At 50.2% G+C, this 15,091-nt stretch overlaps 3 protein-coding genes across 3 annotated transcripts; all 3 read left to right on the top strand.

Annotated features, from left to right (window-relative positions):
- Nucleotides 1-3,269: 3,269 nt before the first annotated feature.
- On the top strand, nt 3,270-5,699 carry MRS44_013906 (uncharacterized protein; the record flags this gene model as incomplete). Its single annotated transcript, XM_065617345.1, has 5 exons — nt 3,270-3,503; nt 3,639-4,271; nt 4,321-4,628; nt 4,688-5,035; nt 5,096-5,699. 5 exons carry the CDS (start codon nt 3,270-3,272, stop codon nt 5,697-5,699), a joined length of 2,127 nt encoding a protein of 708 aa, XP_065473417.1.
- Nucleotides 5,700-8,117: 2,418 nt separating this feature from the next.
- Nucleotides 8,118-9,697, top strand: MRS44_013905 (uncharacterized protein; the record flags this gene model as incomplete). Its single annotated transcript, XM_065617344.1, has 5 exons — nt 8,118-8,444; nt 8,600-8,835; nt 8,889-9,254; nt 9,308-9,626; nt 9,680-9,697. The coding sequence occupies 5 exons, from the start codon at nt 8,118-8,120 to the stop codon at nt 9,695-9,697; spliced, it is 1,266 nt and encodes a 421-aa protein (XP_065473416.1).
- Nucleotides 9,698-11,535: 1,838 nt separating this feature from the next.
- On the top strand, nt 11,536-14,406 carry MRS44_013904 (uncharacterized protein; the record flags this gene model as incomplete). Its single annotated transcript, XM_065617343.1, has 7 exons — nt 11,536-11,634; nt 11,691-11,775; nt 11,841-11,860; nt 12,000-12,161; nt 12,207-12,532; nt 12,583-13,353; nt 14,166-14,406. 7 exons carry the CDS (start codon nt 11,536-11,538, stop codon nt 14,404-14,406), a joined length of 1,704 nt encoding a protein of 567 aa, XP_065473415.1.
- Between the last annotated feature and the right edge of the window lie 685 nt (nt 14,407-15,091).

Raw genomic sequence — 15,091 nt, 5'->3', positions numbered from 1 at the left:
AGCGGTGGCCAAGGGCATAATCTGCAAGTCTCAGCTCTTCTTGGGAGAAGTCCTTGTATGGACCTTGGAAACAAAGATTTTGATACGAACTCTTCTGCCTGCTGCCCAGCTCACCTTCCACAAATGGAGAGAATGGCTGCTTCGAGGTATCTGTCGCAGGACTCCCCCAACCCGAACTCCCAAAAGGTTGGCTCGGAGCCCCGAAGATGGAGGTGGTTGGGGTTCTGAATCCTGTCCAAGCATTTGAGCCAAACTTGGCCGTACCTGGGCTCGTTCCTGTGCCGAAGCCCGTCTTTGTGGCGCTTGAACCAAAGGATCCGCCCCCAAACCCGGTCAGGCCGAAAGGACTCGCGACATTACCTCCGCCAGAACCGCTGAATGCAGTCGTCCCTGGTGTGTTACTCTGCCGCCCAAACCAATTAGTGCCAGTTGTTGTAGGTGGGAACGTGGGTGCCGAGCTAGACGACCGTGGTCCAAGCGAACTGAGAGAATCTAGAGGAGGGGGACTTAGTATCACAAACTATGGGAAGGGAGTGTTTTGCATTATAGTTTGCTCCTGTATTTTCACCATTACTCGAGATAGACATCAGATGACTTCGGACAACCGTACGACAGCTGCATTAGAGGGACCTTACCGCCAGAGGTTCCAGGGAATGATCCGTGTGTGGCATCAAAAGATCCAGTAGGCGATGGCGTGCTGGAACCGAAAATCCAACCACTGGGTCCTACGATAAGTCAGTTGCTGACGAAATTAGTGTCGCTGCTCTACGTGAGGGGAGACTAAGCTCGCAGGGTATCGTACGGTTAGAGTTGCGGGTGTTTGATCCGAATGCGTCAAAGCCGGCCGGTCGCTGTTGCGGTTGCCCGAAGGGGTTCTTACCAAATTCGGACATTGTGAAAAGTGGATTCTGTCATGGCTGGAGGGAGGGGAGTGATTTCCAGGACTTAAGCTATCCCATGAGTGCCCACAAGACTGCAACCAGGTCACGACGAGGGGTTGGGGCCAATTAAAATGCATCAAATGAAAGGTACTTAATGCCACACCTAAATTACACGGTGATAGAAGTCCCAACAATATTGGCTGTTACAAATCGCGACATTGCACAAGCGGCAGCCGTACCGAGTCTGCTTCCGGCTTTGGCAGTTGCCGCTGAGCTCCCCAAAGGGACTTATTTTCTCACCTTTTGACCTTATCTGCCCCTGCCGAAAGCCCTTACAAGCTAGGCAGTCTGAGTTTACCTTGCGATTGACATGATTGACCTCTCGATTGATGTGAACACGCTGTAAATCAGGGCTTTGAAGGTCACGCTCGTCGCCGGCTCTGTAACGTTGCCGCGACCGACTTTCCTGGCCGTAGGTGTTGAATAACTCATTGTAAATGCACTCTCGCCACTCTCTCTGAGTCGTGAATCGCTTCCAACTTGGCTTCGGGCCCCGTAACTGAATAACATAGCTATTGACGAGTGCAACGTCAAGCAGGAAGGTCCAGCAAAGAGCCTGCCAAGGGCCGCGGCGCAAGGGATGATCATAGGCGTAATATGACCTCAACTGGTCGCCCCGATCCACGTGATTCATCTCATCATTATACTCAGCGGCAATAGTAGGGATAGAGATATCCTTGATGGCTTCATCGCCGAAGAAGCGGCGTATCTGCCGGGCCTCGGGCTTCTTAGAGGTGGGCTTCTTCCTGCGGCGTTTGACCCGCTCCTCGCCGGAAAAGACGGTCGTGAAGAAGAGGACGAGGCGGCTATCCTTCTAAGCGACTTGGTTGACCTTGTGAGATGAAGAGAAGATAAATTAGTAAGAGATTTATGTGTGAAAGTGTCTTGGCGTTATACCTTATTATTAGGCGTAGGGATTACTTTGACCTGGTTAAAGTTATAGCTCGTATTAAGCCTTTTATCGCCTCTGAGATCGTGAATAAGCTCCTCGTTGATGCCGCTGTTAGGTCGAGCCGTGCCTGTGGCTCCGTGGCCATGCATACGGAGGCTGCGGAAGAGATCTGACGACGAGAAGAGGTTATCGACGAAGACGTGATATGTCGCTTTTGGCAGTGTATTTGCTAGGGCCACGACGACGCTTTGAGTCGAGTTCAAGGCGATAGGCTCGTCTGAGGAGCTCCCCTGTGTCTCCTGTGATCCTTGCGTGCGGCGGGTGCAGCGGCGCTTTGCGGGAGGAAGCTCAACACTAACGGCGCCGTATTGTGCGCCCGTGATGTGCTAGAACCAGTGGATAAAGAAGCCGTGCTGTGTGATAACCCAGATCTTGAAGCCTTGAGGAATGGGCTTGCCTTTGACGACTGTTGTCTCATTAGACCTGCCCGTGAAGCGGATCATACACTCATCCACAGCGAGATGAGAGCCCGGGGTAAAGATCCTTGTAGACGCAGCTTGTATGAGGTCAGACCACTCGTCACAGGCTTGGAATACCTTCGGAAGAGGCGCGGTCTCGTCGATCTTGGTGTAGTCAAAAGGGCGAAGGTGGCGGTGAAGGATCTGAAACTTCCAATAGGGCATGAACTTGATGATTGAGTGTAAAGGGCGCTGTTCCCCCGGCTTTGGAGTACTCCAATGGCTCTTAATGGTCCTTTCCTTATGTAAACCTATATAAATTAGCACTCCAAGCCATACATATACTTCTGCAACAGAGGTCCCTTGCCAAGCTCGCAGCCTGGCGTTCTTCGTCATCGGGTGATTCCAGCTATCGACAACGTCATTTTCCTTGAGCCACGAGAGCCAGCTTTGAGTGTATTGGACCCATCTCTCAACAAGGGAAATAGGAAGGAAAAGCTGGAATAGCTGCAGCGGCGATGGCGGCGGTATGTTGATGTGGAAGTTGCGTGTCTCTACGTGGAAGGGTTCAAAGTTGGTGCCGCGACCCTTTTCGGCCGGAAAAACAGCCACCCGGGTCGGGTCATTAGGGTGCATTTGATGACTATGATTTTCCTTGATAAAGCTCTTGTCGTCATAGGCATTGAGGGCTTGTGCCTCTTGTGGAATTGAGAGCGTGGCCATTGTTCAGTTCAAAATAATTTGTATGTGATTTTGTCTGTGATAGCTTCATTGAGCTAACTTTTCGTACCCTCCTTGTACTAAGCCTATCACGTGGTCAATGTGGGGCGAGGTACGCGTTGCAGTCTTGTGGGCACTCGTGGGATGATAGAATTGGCGAATCCCCGCTTATCACGTTTCTTTGTCTCCTTGTCATTCCCGAGTTGGTTCACTTCCATGAATTGTACCCCGCTTCTACCTCGTGCCCTTCTGCTCTCAATGGTGCCAAACTCTCAAATGTCCTCCTCTCGTCCACTTCCAAGTCCATCTCTCGGCGACAACGGATTACCTTCGGGTGTCCCCGGATTTCGTACACTTTTACCAGCTCCAGTTTCGAATTCTGAGGGCACTAGCTCTGGCTCCGACCGCGGACCATCTCTGCGATCCCATCTCCCTCCTCGAGTCAACCTGACAAAGATCGCCTGCGAACCGTGTCGGAAACGAAAGGCCAAAGTACGTGCGGAGGTCGACAGGTCCATGTTTCTTCTGGGAAATCTGACAAGTTCCGCCCGCTAACTCCCCATCTCTCCCACGCAGTGCTGTGGCGAACGTCCGAAATGCAGGGCTTGCATTAACAGAGGTCTCGAGTGCCATTACCAAGCTTCAGATCGAGACCTGCATGGCCTGAAGCGCAAATATGATGAGATACAAGAAAAGACCAACACATACGAACAACTCTACCACCTCCTGAGGTGCCTGCCAGAGCGAGAGTCCTATGGCATCCTCCGCAGACTTCGCGAGGGCGCCGACGTTGCCACAACTATGCGGCAGGTGAAAGACGGCGACCTTCTTCTACAGCTGGCATGGGCGCCAGAGACACGACTTCGTTACGAGTTCCCTTATTCCACTTCCATGCCAGCGGCTCTGTTATCACCGGGTAGCCCGTATCTCGGCTCACCAGTATTCCAAACTACGTTTCACGCTCTGCCGCAGTCAGCAGAGCAAACGGAGGCTTGGGCAAGCCCGTCCGAGACCATCTACATGACGCCGTATCACGCAGCAGAACTGATTGACCCTCACATACCAAGCATTCAAGTTTCCAAGTGGACATCGGTTGAGTCAGACGATGAGTTGCTGCGAACACTCTTGCGAGCGTACTTCCTCCATGACTATGCGAATTACACTTGTTTTCAGAAAGACATCTTCCTCCAGGCCATGAGAGACGGCGATGCTCGCTTTTGCTCTCCTCTACTCGTCAACGCTGTCCTGGCCGAAGCGTGTGTAGGTTACGAGAACGCAACAACACGTAGACCTGCTAAATCTCTCTCAGCATAGTTATAGTGGAGTCACCCACCGTGCCCAGCTTTGGAGACCAGAGACTCTGGGCTACAGGTTCCTCGAAGAGGCGAAACGACTTTGGGAGCTGGAGAGCGGTAAGGTCAAGCTCACCACTCTGCACGCCGCATTGGTGTTGCATATCATCTATACCATCAATGGGATGGATCAGGTCGGCATATCGTATCTGCTTCAGTCGGTTCAATTGGCGCAGGACCTGAAGCTTTTTGCACCGGAGCAAGAGAAAGGGAGAAAGAGGGCGGCCCGTGTATTTACTGCCTGGGCCCTATATCGCTGGCAATCGTGAGCCCTTTTACTCCATGTTGTACATAATCTGAGGAAGGCTGATGAACGGCTGACAGAATGCAGGGCTTCCACTGCCTCAGAGCTCCCCTGATCAGAGAACCTCCAGCGACGCCTATGCCAGACCTAGACGAGGAACCCTCGTGGTACGGGGAACTCTGGTTGAGATACCCCCCTAGTTCGACACTCTTCCCAATGCACTTTGGATATGTCTATCGAGCTCAAACGGAACTACGTCGTATTGCGAATGGCATTGCCTGTATCATATCCGAGGGCCAAAATATGACTCGGAGTTTGACAGCAAGCGAACTGGCTCATTTCCGAAAGGAACTCGACGACTGGTACGATGCTGTCCCAGAACCTATCAAGTCACACAAGGCGGTGCTACCGTGCCAACTCATAATGCAGTAAGTTTCAAAAGATAATAAGAATACACTACGCAGTCCTTGAGGCTGACATATAGGCAGCATGGAGTACTGTGTTCTGCTCTTCAAGGTTGCCCAAATGGTGCCAGAAGAAACGGAGTTGCGCCCATCAACAGGTCCTGGAGCAGTCAAAGATGAGACTCGATCCCCCCAAGCTGTCGCGTACGCTTTGAGATGTCTCGAAACTGTACTTCGTCTCTACTACCTCCGCCACAGCTTCAAGCACACCGACACATTCCTGACCTACTTCCTCTCCATCCTAGCAAATATGACCATCGAGAGCATGAATAGCGATTCAGTATCCCTGGATGATGTGGAAACTCTCAAGATCCTACGCGCAACACTTATCCTCGCTGTCAAAGGCCTCTACGACCAAGGCCAGCACGTGTACGTCTCGTCCGTTATCTGCCGGCTGATGCGGGACCGCATGACGGACGGAGACATGAATGCGCTGAGGCGACACACGACGTGGGAGGACGACCAGCCGCTGGTGCCGCAGTATGTTAGGTCGGCGTTTCCGGTGAAGATTGTGAAGCTGGATGAGGATTGGCAGATGGAGACGGTGGAGAATCTGACCAAGAAGTATGATCAATTGGCACTTGAGGCGAGCGAGAGCGCAAGTGGTAGGGCCCATGACGCCGGATAGGAGGTCCAAGCATGCTGTATGAAAGCTGTTAATTGACTGACCCGTCCTCCGAGTCAATGAACTTGACAGTAAATCTAACACCTAGCATACGTAAGCTGCCAGCTTTCACGTCTTCGTGTTTTTGTGCTGGCGATTGTATACCTGCAAGTCTCTGCCCGCACCGAGTCACATCTTGTTTGGTCTGGTTTAAGACAAGTATTGACTTGGGAACTAGTGTCTCGCGCGAAGCTGCCATGGTCCAGGACTCAAATGGCGGGAACGCGGGCAGACCCTTAATGAATCCTTCGCCAAGAATAGGCGTGAGGGTTTCCAGCTGGGCACAGCCTGATGGTGGTTCGTATCCACAAATCTATGTCATCATCAGCTGGGGCAGAGGTGACGTTGTCGATACTAGGGTTCCGTCGAGGTATTTTACATGACAAAAACCTCTCATTGGCCGATGTCCATTTCTTCTCCACTATTTTCTAAATCGGTCTCTTCCCAACCCCAGCCATCCACAAAAATGGAGTCTTGGAAGGTGTTGTCTACCTTCATCAGCCGAGCAACATCAACTATCTCCCAGTTTTTAACAACCATTGGTTCTGCCCGATTATCTTTGACAGTCTTAAGCCTCTCTAGCACCCAACTGCTTATATAGATAAAGTGACCTTGTCAGTGCTAAGCGGACTAAGCCGATTCCGAAGCTTACAATGAAGGTAGTTCGTAGTGCTGAAGGAACGCTCTGAAGGAACAGAGTTCGCCAAAGATCCTAGAATTCTTCTTACTAATGTAGCCAACTTAACTCCCATAGACCCAAAGTATCCCCACGTGCGTAAGACATAATAGTGAGAAGGCATATAAGAAGTCTTCGGCTATTCCTGATAGATCTGCAAGGTTGGGCCAAAGAGAGCACCTTCGCAAGAGTATTATACTTAGGACTTGTCAATCTGCCTCCTCCTCTTCTTCCCTATTAATAGCCTTAGCCTTTAGGGAATTGAGGACTATAGCATTATATACATATACCTGAAGAGCCTCTCTATTCACTAGTGAAGATATAATAGCTCTAAGTTATATTCTCTAACAAGTGATGGCTAGTGTAACGAAAGCCTTCTGTTTACTGTAACACTCAAACTAATAAGCATGAAGTCGTGCAAGTTGGAGCCTGGCCTTCTTAAAGAATATAATAATTCTTGTAACTTTCTTAAGGACTACCGGTAAAGCCCATCTCTTCAATTCCACAATGTCTTTCACCAGAAGTTAAAGACCATAGAAATCACATAAAATAAAGAAATAATACCTAAAGTTAGACATATTCTTTATCTCAGCGTGGAGTTTCTATATTATCGAGCATATACCTGTGCAGATAGTATTTATACAACGTAATCCTGAAAGTCCTCTTCTTCCTTTATAAATATATCTTCCAAAAGTGGCTGAATTAAGCAAATAATATTCAAGACTATATACTCCTCATTCTATATATTAACAGTCTTCTAATAGAATATAACTGAGTTGGGAACTAAAATTGAAATATTAACAATACAGTTATTGCTTACATTATCGGAACCATTAAAGATAATATTGAGATAATCAGCATCGTCGAGGATCTCCTTAACTTAGACTTAGTAATCTTGGTAGACTTCAGGCAGCATAGAGGTAATTTAATCACCGCTAGGGGGATTGTACACTGGATTGAGCATTTGGATGAACTTAATGATACTAGAGTCTTCGAAGGTAGTATATGGCTTGCCAGACTTAAAGATGGCGAGGGCTGCAGCTCAATCAAATTAATCTTTAGACTTTCAATCTATCATAGACAGAGCTATAGTAATTCAGGGCTGGCGATCAACATAACCTGTAGCTTATTAGAAACCAAGACAGTCTTTAACAAGGTGATTCTGTTGCCATTGGACGTGCTTGGCCATTATTTTAGAGCAGTATTTACACCGAACACAAAGTTTAGTAAACTTCCCCCCTCCTGGACGAATTGGGGCCGCTTCAAAGTATTCATGAACACCATGGGTTTTAAGGCGACCGCCTTTGTTACTCATAGTGACAGTCACATATCCATTGCTTTTCAACACCGAAGATGGGAATGTGGTGATGATTTGTGCGTCTCATCGGTGATTTTGCAATGCACTAAACCTATTCCGTGCACATGCTAGTCCTAATACAGGTAGGCACTAAGCCTAAAATGGGAGGGTTTTTGACGTAAATTACCGCCAAAAACCCCCTTTAGGAATTTGACCGTCAAATACTGTTTTTGACGGTCAAAAACGGAACCCTACTGCGACCGGTCATTCCATCTCCGGTAGCTCCCAAGGACAATCTCCAGCAAGCGCACGACGGTTCAGTTTTGGTCATCTCCGCACCCCAGACTTACCTCCCCGTGAGTACCATATGCTTATGCAGTCAAAGTTGCAAGTATATGTTTGTAAACTGATGTACTTTCTCAGATACGGCCATCCAGAGCACATTTTCGAGAAGACTTGGCGGGATACACAACATACATATGCCGAGGATAACATCCTTGTCGACATTCCAGGATACACACTTCCACTTTCGCGATGGACGACTATCTCCAGCGACGATAAACCCTTGAGCTATCTCTTGCTGCTCTATTGGACATGGGATACAGTCTGCAGTCGTGTCATCGATCGGACCATCTTCGAGGAGGACCTGAAATCACTTGATCCCCCCTCAAGCCAGCCACACGCGTTATGCTTCTGCTCCCCTTTTCTTGTCAACGCGCTTTTAGCCGTCAGCTGTGTACGTAGTTTACTAATGTGGCCACATATGAAGCCTTTACTGACGAGAGCTTTAGCTGTACACAACGAACCAGGCGACTTTTCGTCAGTCCAGCGACCCAAACACACGAGGTCGGGCTTTTGCTGAAGAAGCAGCAGGACTCTTACCTTTAGAAGATATCTGCCCGTTCATTGCCAGTAGTACAGGGCCTGGCGTTAATGTACGTCTACGAGGGAGCTCTCGGCAATGGGGAGACGGCGTTGAGTTACCACAGTCGCATGCAAGCGAGATACCTTACGCTGCGACTCGATGATGTACCGCGCTCCACTGGCGTCGCCATCACCGGAGCGCGGCAGCGCAGAGAGGCACACGCGTTGTCATGGATTTCATGGGGGTTCCACGTCTGGGATTGGTATGTTACGACCTCTGGCCATGTTCAGACAGGAGGCCCAACCATTGTTACAGGAAGCCAATGCACGGCCTCTGTCACCGGTTCGTTACCAAGAAACCGAATAGACCAAAGACCTGGCGCGACGAAACCACATCGCCATTGTGCAAGAGAGACAATCCGGATTACTGGTGGTTCCCATACCCAGTGTCTGTGGTTCCACAAAAGGCGTTGAAACGAGAGATATTTGACGCGGAATATGACCTTACAGAGATTACAGAACAAGTCCTCGAGTTCTTGAACCTGCCCGAGGAGGGCCGTCCGCCTCGCCGGAATACGAAGAGGGCTATGGAACTCTACACAAGGCTTAGTGAGTGGAAGTTTTCTCTTCCAGAACCACTTCAGGCGGAGAATGCGGTGCTGCCAGCCGCTATACTACTCCAGTATGTTAGTAATCTCTGAAGTTGCTTTCCATCACTAACTTAAATGCCGTTAGCCTCAGCGTCGAACTCATCATCATCAGCATACTCAGGCCGTTTGATGGTTTAACTAAGGAAGAGTTTGGGCCGTTTGACCCAGTTACAATGTGTTACGCACACGTACGCAACATAATGTCGACATTGTGGCACTTCCGAGCTCTGTATACTCTCCGAAACGAGCACTGGACGATTCAAGCTGCTTCGGCCTGTGCATTTCAGGTGTTATTCGACATAGAGGCCAGTCCGATCCAACTTGAGGCGTTCATCAAGGCTTGCCGGGCGCTGATTGAGCTGGGAGAGTCGTTTCCGGTTGCCAAAGATGTCACTCTCGATAGAGTCTGTTACAGGCTGAAGCCAACTTTAACATAAACGCGGTGACCTTCCCAAAGCTATCCGCTGTTCCCTAAATGCCCGTCTTCGACCCACTCATCTGTACGATCTGAGAATAGCCCAAGGCGAGCATCATACCAACCCCGACCTCTCTCGCGTATTATTCGAACATTCTCAGCTCCATGCCTTGACCATGACTTTGTCCATTCATTCTCCCCAAGATCTGCCGGATAGCATCCGTCCACCAGCTCAACACAAATCCACCATATCGAGGCAAGGCTTTCCAAGCTCTACAGCGGCTGTGGAAATATTTTCCCACCCCACAGCTTATCCGTTGTCAGTGTCCGACCCTTGGACTTAATGACTTGTCTGGATTCTCGGGCGAAGGGTGTCGCTGGGGAAGCTATCAAGACTGGCGTTGGCAATCTGCTCGTTATCTTCAGTCTGGCACGATTAAGTTGGATCTTACCCTTGGCCGGCCCTGGTGATCGTCTGTACCCGTAATTGTGTGAATTGCTCGAAGTCGCCCTTCTTCATACCTGGCGCTCAATGTCTTCCCGTGGTATGTTAGGTCCTCATCCTTGATGAGGACGAGGGGCATAGAGTAGAACCACATTCGTGGTGTTTGCGACGTCTTGGTGATGGTATTGTCCTGCGTTTGGTCATACACTCGGAACGGCCTTAGAGGGAAGTTGGCGCATCTGTTCGAAAATACTGTAAAAGGAAGGAGGATATACGTGTCGTCATGGACCCGCCTGAGACAACACACAACACATAATACACACACACCAATGTACGGAAAATTGGATGCAAGGTACGTCGGCATAGAAGCTTCCCCTAGACACATCGCGATCCATCGCTCGTCGTGTGATCATATAGAGACCCCGGGCTGTAGGACCTCCTGCGAAGTTTGATCCCGCCCCCCGCAACGAAATTGTCTCAACCGTTGCGCTGACCACTAAAACATTACGGAGGCACTCCGTCAGCCCAGGTTTAGGGTTTGTCGCTGATAAGGTGGTGCCCGAGACATAAGCCTCATTGGCTTGATCCACGTCATCAAGGCGCTTTCCGAAAGGTGCTTTCCGAGAGGCGGTTTCGTCGAGAGGGTAGGTTTCCCGGTCGCGTCCCTGGCATCTTTTAACAGCTCAGCAATCACTAAAAACGTGTGTTTTTACAACGGATGAGGCTCAATCACTCCAATCCATCAGGGTACCTTGGACGGCAGTAACGTAACGATAGGCCATTTCTGAAACAAAATAAAAAATAAAATAAAAAAACGGAGGGTGAACACGAGGAGAAGACGAAGTTCATTTTCACATTTATGATGCGCATCGATGAGAAGTTAAATCCTACATTACTACAAGGGTATGGTTCGGGTGTGCGCAACATGGTAGTGGCAAGTATCTGGTTGCAAATCTCGATCTGCCTTGTCTTTTGGGAGGTTATATTCGATTTATTGATCCTACCACGTGAGAACGCGCAGGGGATGATATCAATATCGTTCACAATTCACAAAAGAGTTTTGGCTGCGCCCCCTCATGCCTAACATTACCAAGGTGGCCTGCACAGAGTTAGCCAAGGCCAAATAGTAATGGCTGAGATACAACATGCAATGTATATGCCGAAGGTATCTCCCTCACTGGGAGGGATACCTCGCATAACACCCAGACAATCGTACTGAGACATGTAAATAAGGTCCCCGATTGAATACTACAAGCCGCCAGCGGCAAATAATTCGAATTGCCTGCAACTAAAACGAGGACGGCTCCGATGGAATATGACGCTAATTTAGATGATCCTCATCCCAGCTTAAGGTATCTTTCCCGTTTCCCCACTCCATCCTCAAGCTTTTAGATCGGCTCCTCGTCCCCCTCTCATCTCGCTCTCCCGCCCGTTGCTCGATATATCGCCCATTATGGAAGACCCGTGCAAGTCGTCGTCGTACTCGGTCATCCCAAGAATCCGCTACAACACTGTCGGCGGCGTTAACGGTCCCCTCGTCATCCTCGAGAATGTGTGTCGTTATGCCAAGGTCCAGTCAGCTTGTGCCTTACCAGCTGACAACAATAGGTCAAATTCCCGCGATACAACGAGATCGTGACGCTCACTCTTCCCGATGGCACTGAGCGATCGGGTCAGATCCTGGAAGCTCGAGGTTCGCGCCGCTACTAAACAACCCCTGGAAGTAATGACGCGGGACATGCTGACAGTGATTAACAGGCGACCGAGCGGTCGTTCAGGTACTTCCTCGAAACGCGATGTATTTCAACAGGGCGATTGACGAGTGTACCAGGTCTTCGAAGGCACTTCCGGTATCGATGCCAAGAAGGCAGGCAGCAATGCGAGCTGTAATAAGAAAGTTAGGCTGAGACGCAATAGACTAAGGTCGAGTTCACCGGCCAGAGCTTGAAGCTCGGTGTGTCTGAGGACATGCTTGGTCGTATCTTTGATGGATCTGGACGAGCTATCGATAAGGGTCCCAAGGTACTGGCGGAGGACTACCTCGACATCAACGGCAGTCCCATCAACCCTTACTCTCGTGTAAGGCAGGCGCTCCGGGCGTTCATTCTTGACTAACAACCCTAGGAATATCCCGAAGAGATGATCTCGACCGGTATCTCCGCCATCGACACCATGAACTCGATTGCCCGAGGACAAAAGATCCCCATTTTCTCCGCCTCCGGTCTGCCTCACAACGAAATCGCCGCCCAGATTTGCCGGCAGGCTGGTCTGGTCCAGAAGCAGGGAGTTACCAACAAGGGCGTCCATGATGGTCACGACGAGAACTTCTCCATCGTCTTTGGTGCCATGGGCGTCAACTTCGAGACTGCACGTTTCTTCACTCATGATTTCGAGGAGAACGGCAGCTTGGAGCGTGTCACTCTCTTCCTGAACCTCGCCAACGACCCTACGTAGGCGCGGTCATCCATGATATCATGCAATCGAGACTGACCCTGCCTAGTATCGAGCGTATCATTACTCCCCGTCTCGCCCTCACCACTGCCGAATACTATGCCTACCAGCTCGAAAAGCACGTCCTGGTCATTCTTACCGATCTCTCTGCCTACTGCGATGCCCTTCGAGAAGTGTCGGCTGCCCGAGAAGAAGTACCCGGTCGACGCGGTTTCCCCGGTTATATGTATACTGACTTGTCCACCATCTACGAACGAGCCGGTCGTGTCAAGGGCCGCAACGGATCCATCACCCAGATTCCCATTCTGACCATGCCCAATGACGATATTACTCACCCCATCCCCGATTTGACTGGCTACATTACTGAGGGCCAGGTGTTTGTCGACCGAGCTCTGGACAACCGCGGTATCTACCCTCCCATCAACGTGCTGCCTTCGCTGTCCCGTCTGATGAAGTCTGCCATTGGTGAGGGCATGACCCGCAAGGACCACGGTGATGTGTCGAACCAGCTGTACGCCAAGTACGCTATCGGTCGTGATGCCGCGGCCATGAAGGCTGTTGTCGGTGAGGAGGCTCTGTCGCCTGAGGACAAGCTGTCTCTGGAGTTCTTGGAGAAGTTTGAGCGCCAATTCATTAGCCAGGGCCAGTACGAATCGCGAACCATCTACGAGTCTCTTGATCTCGCATGGACCCTCCTCCGAATCTACCCCAGGGGAGATGCTCAACCGTATTCCCGCCAAGATCCTCAACGAGTTCTACCAGCGAGCCGCCAAGGATGCGAAGGCCAAGGTCAGGGTTCGGGCGGAGACCGAGACCCGGGGTCAGCAGCAGAACAAGGAAAACCTCATTGACGCCTGAGGAGCCAATTTGTTCGCGTTTCGATAGGTAACAGTATAATGGGCGCGCAAGGCAGAGGTGGGACTCGTAGAGAGAGCAACTTATTTTCAATGGATGTTCACATGCTGGAGGACTCGTCTTGGAGGAAACTGTAGCGCGCAAGAGAAGGTCTTGGGAGTGAACATAGGTAGCCGAGTTAATTCCATTCAGTCAAGTCCTAAGCCGATACTTCAAAGTTTCTACAACAAGTGATCTTTATGAGTGTTTGACTGACTTGACAAATCTGGAAAGTGGGCGGTACAGTGCCAGAAATTCGGGTTTACATTGCCGCCCAACTTTTCATTCTGCAAGTCTAGCCAGACTGATATGAAAGCGAAACTTAAGAAACCGGAAAAATCACTTGAATTTTCTGTTTCTTACTCTTCTGTACTTTCATACCAAGAGGAAATGGAGGAGGACCGGCGACAGACCGACCTTGGCACGGCGGCCGATATCGAAGAAGCCCAGCTCGCTAAGTCGACTTCGCCCCCCGCCGCCGAAACTTAGACGGCACCGACGACACAGAATAAAGGAACGCCATTAAGGCAACCAAAGAAGATATGCGTGGGTCGACGAGCCGCGGCTGAGGCTGCGGTGAAGACTGGAGGATCAGGGACGCCAGGTGAGAGTGGTGCTGTTCAGAGTTTGCTTACCGCTTCATGACAACCAGTTTCTTTCTCGAGTTTGTGAGATCAAAGTATGAGTGAGGATCATATAGCTCACATATCTTATTATTATTGCTACTAAATCTTGAAGAGCACTCAGATTCTTGAACCGAGTTCCCAAGGAGATCCTCGAAGATCCCAACTTCAAGGCCGCTATCGCCCTGCTGCCCGCCAACTACAACTTTGCGATCCCCGAGACGATCCATCGCATCCGTTCCTCAGGTGCCCAGAAAGTTGCACTGCAGTTACCGGAAGGCCTACTCCTCTTTGCCATCACCATCTCCGACATCCGCACCCAGTTCTGCCCGGGCAATCGAGACGCTTATGGGTAACGTTACCGACGGCGCATACCGTATTGCCAATCACACGGCGCGGGCGCTTGGCTGCGATCTACTCGTTCATTTTGCTCACAGTCTCATCCCCGTCGGCGTGACTAAAATCAAGGTTCTCTACGTCTTGTCGAGATCATTATCGACGCGTCACATCTTCTCGCGTCCCTGGAACGCAACTTTGCCAGCGGCAACCTAAGTTGAAAGTACTGGTTTCTAGCTGTGGCTAGCTTAGCCGTCTAAGTGAATTTGTTTGGATTAATCGCTCCTTGAATTCGTACAGTAGCGCAGCAGAAAGGCCCTGATACTCTGTTCCGGAAACTGCGTCAACTTCCCTCCGTTCCTCGTTTATCTCTAGGGTTCTGGGCTCCCTTTAACGTACGTAATCAGTGAGTGGACCAAAAATCTCAATCCTCAATAAAGAGTTTATAACAAAAACACAACAAAGCAACTAATCAATTAAACTAATGGCTCTACTCTTAGACGTCTTAATAACAACCTGACACGTTCTTGCGTCATGACCGGTCTTGCCGCACGTTCCACAGCGCCTTTCCTTCGGTTGCGCCGACGCTCCTTGTCCACCGCTTCTCGACGATTCGGCCACCACCTGCGTATCAATATCCATTTGGTCATTTACTTTCCTACCCTCATCTAGAGTCACCTTCCCTCTATTCTGTAGGTGGGCTCT

The sequence above is a fragment of the Fusarium solani genome (assembly GCF_023522795.1).
Source record: "Fusarium solani strain SB1 chromosome Unknown bctg00000009, whole genome shotgun sequence".
Taxonomy (NCBI): domain Eukaryota; kingdom Fungi; phylum Ascomycota; class Sordariomycetes; order Hypocreales; family Nectriaceae; genus Fusarium; species Fusarium solani.
This window is presented reverse-complemented; position numbering and strand designations above follow the sequence as displayed.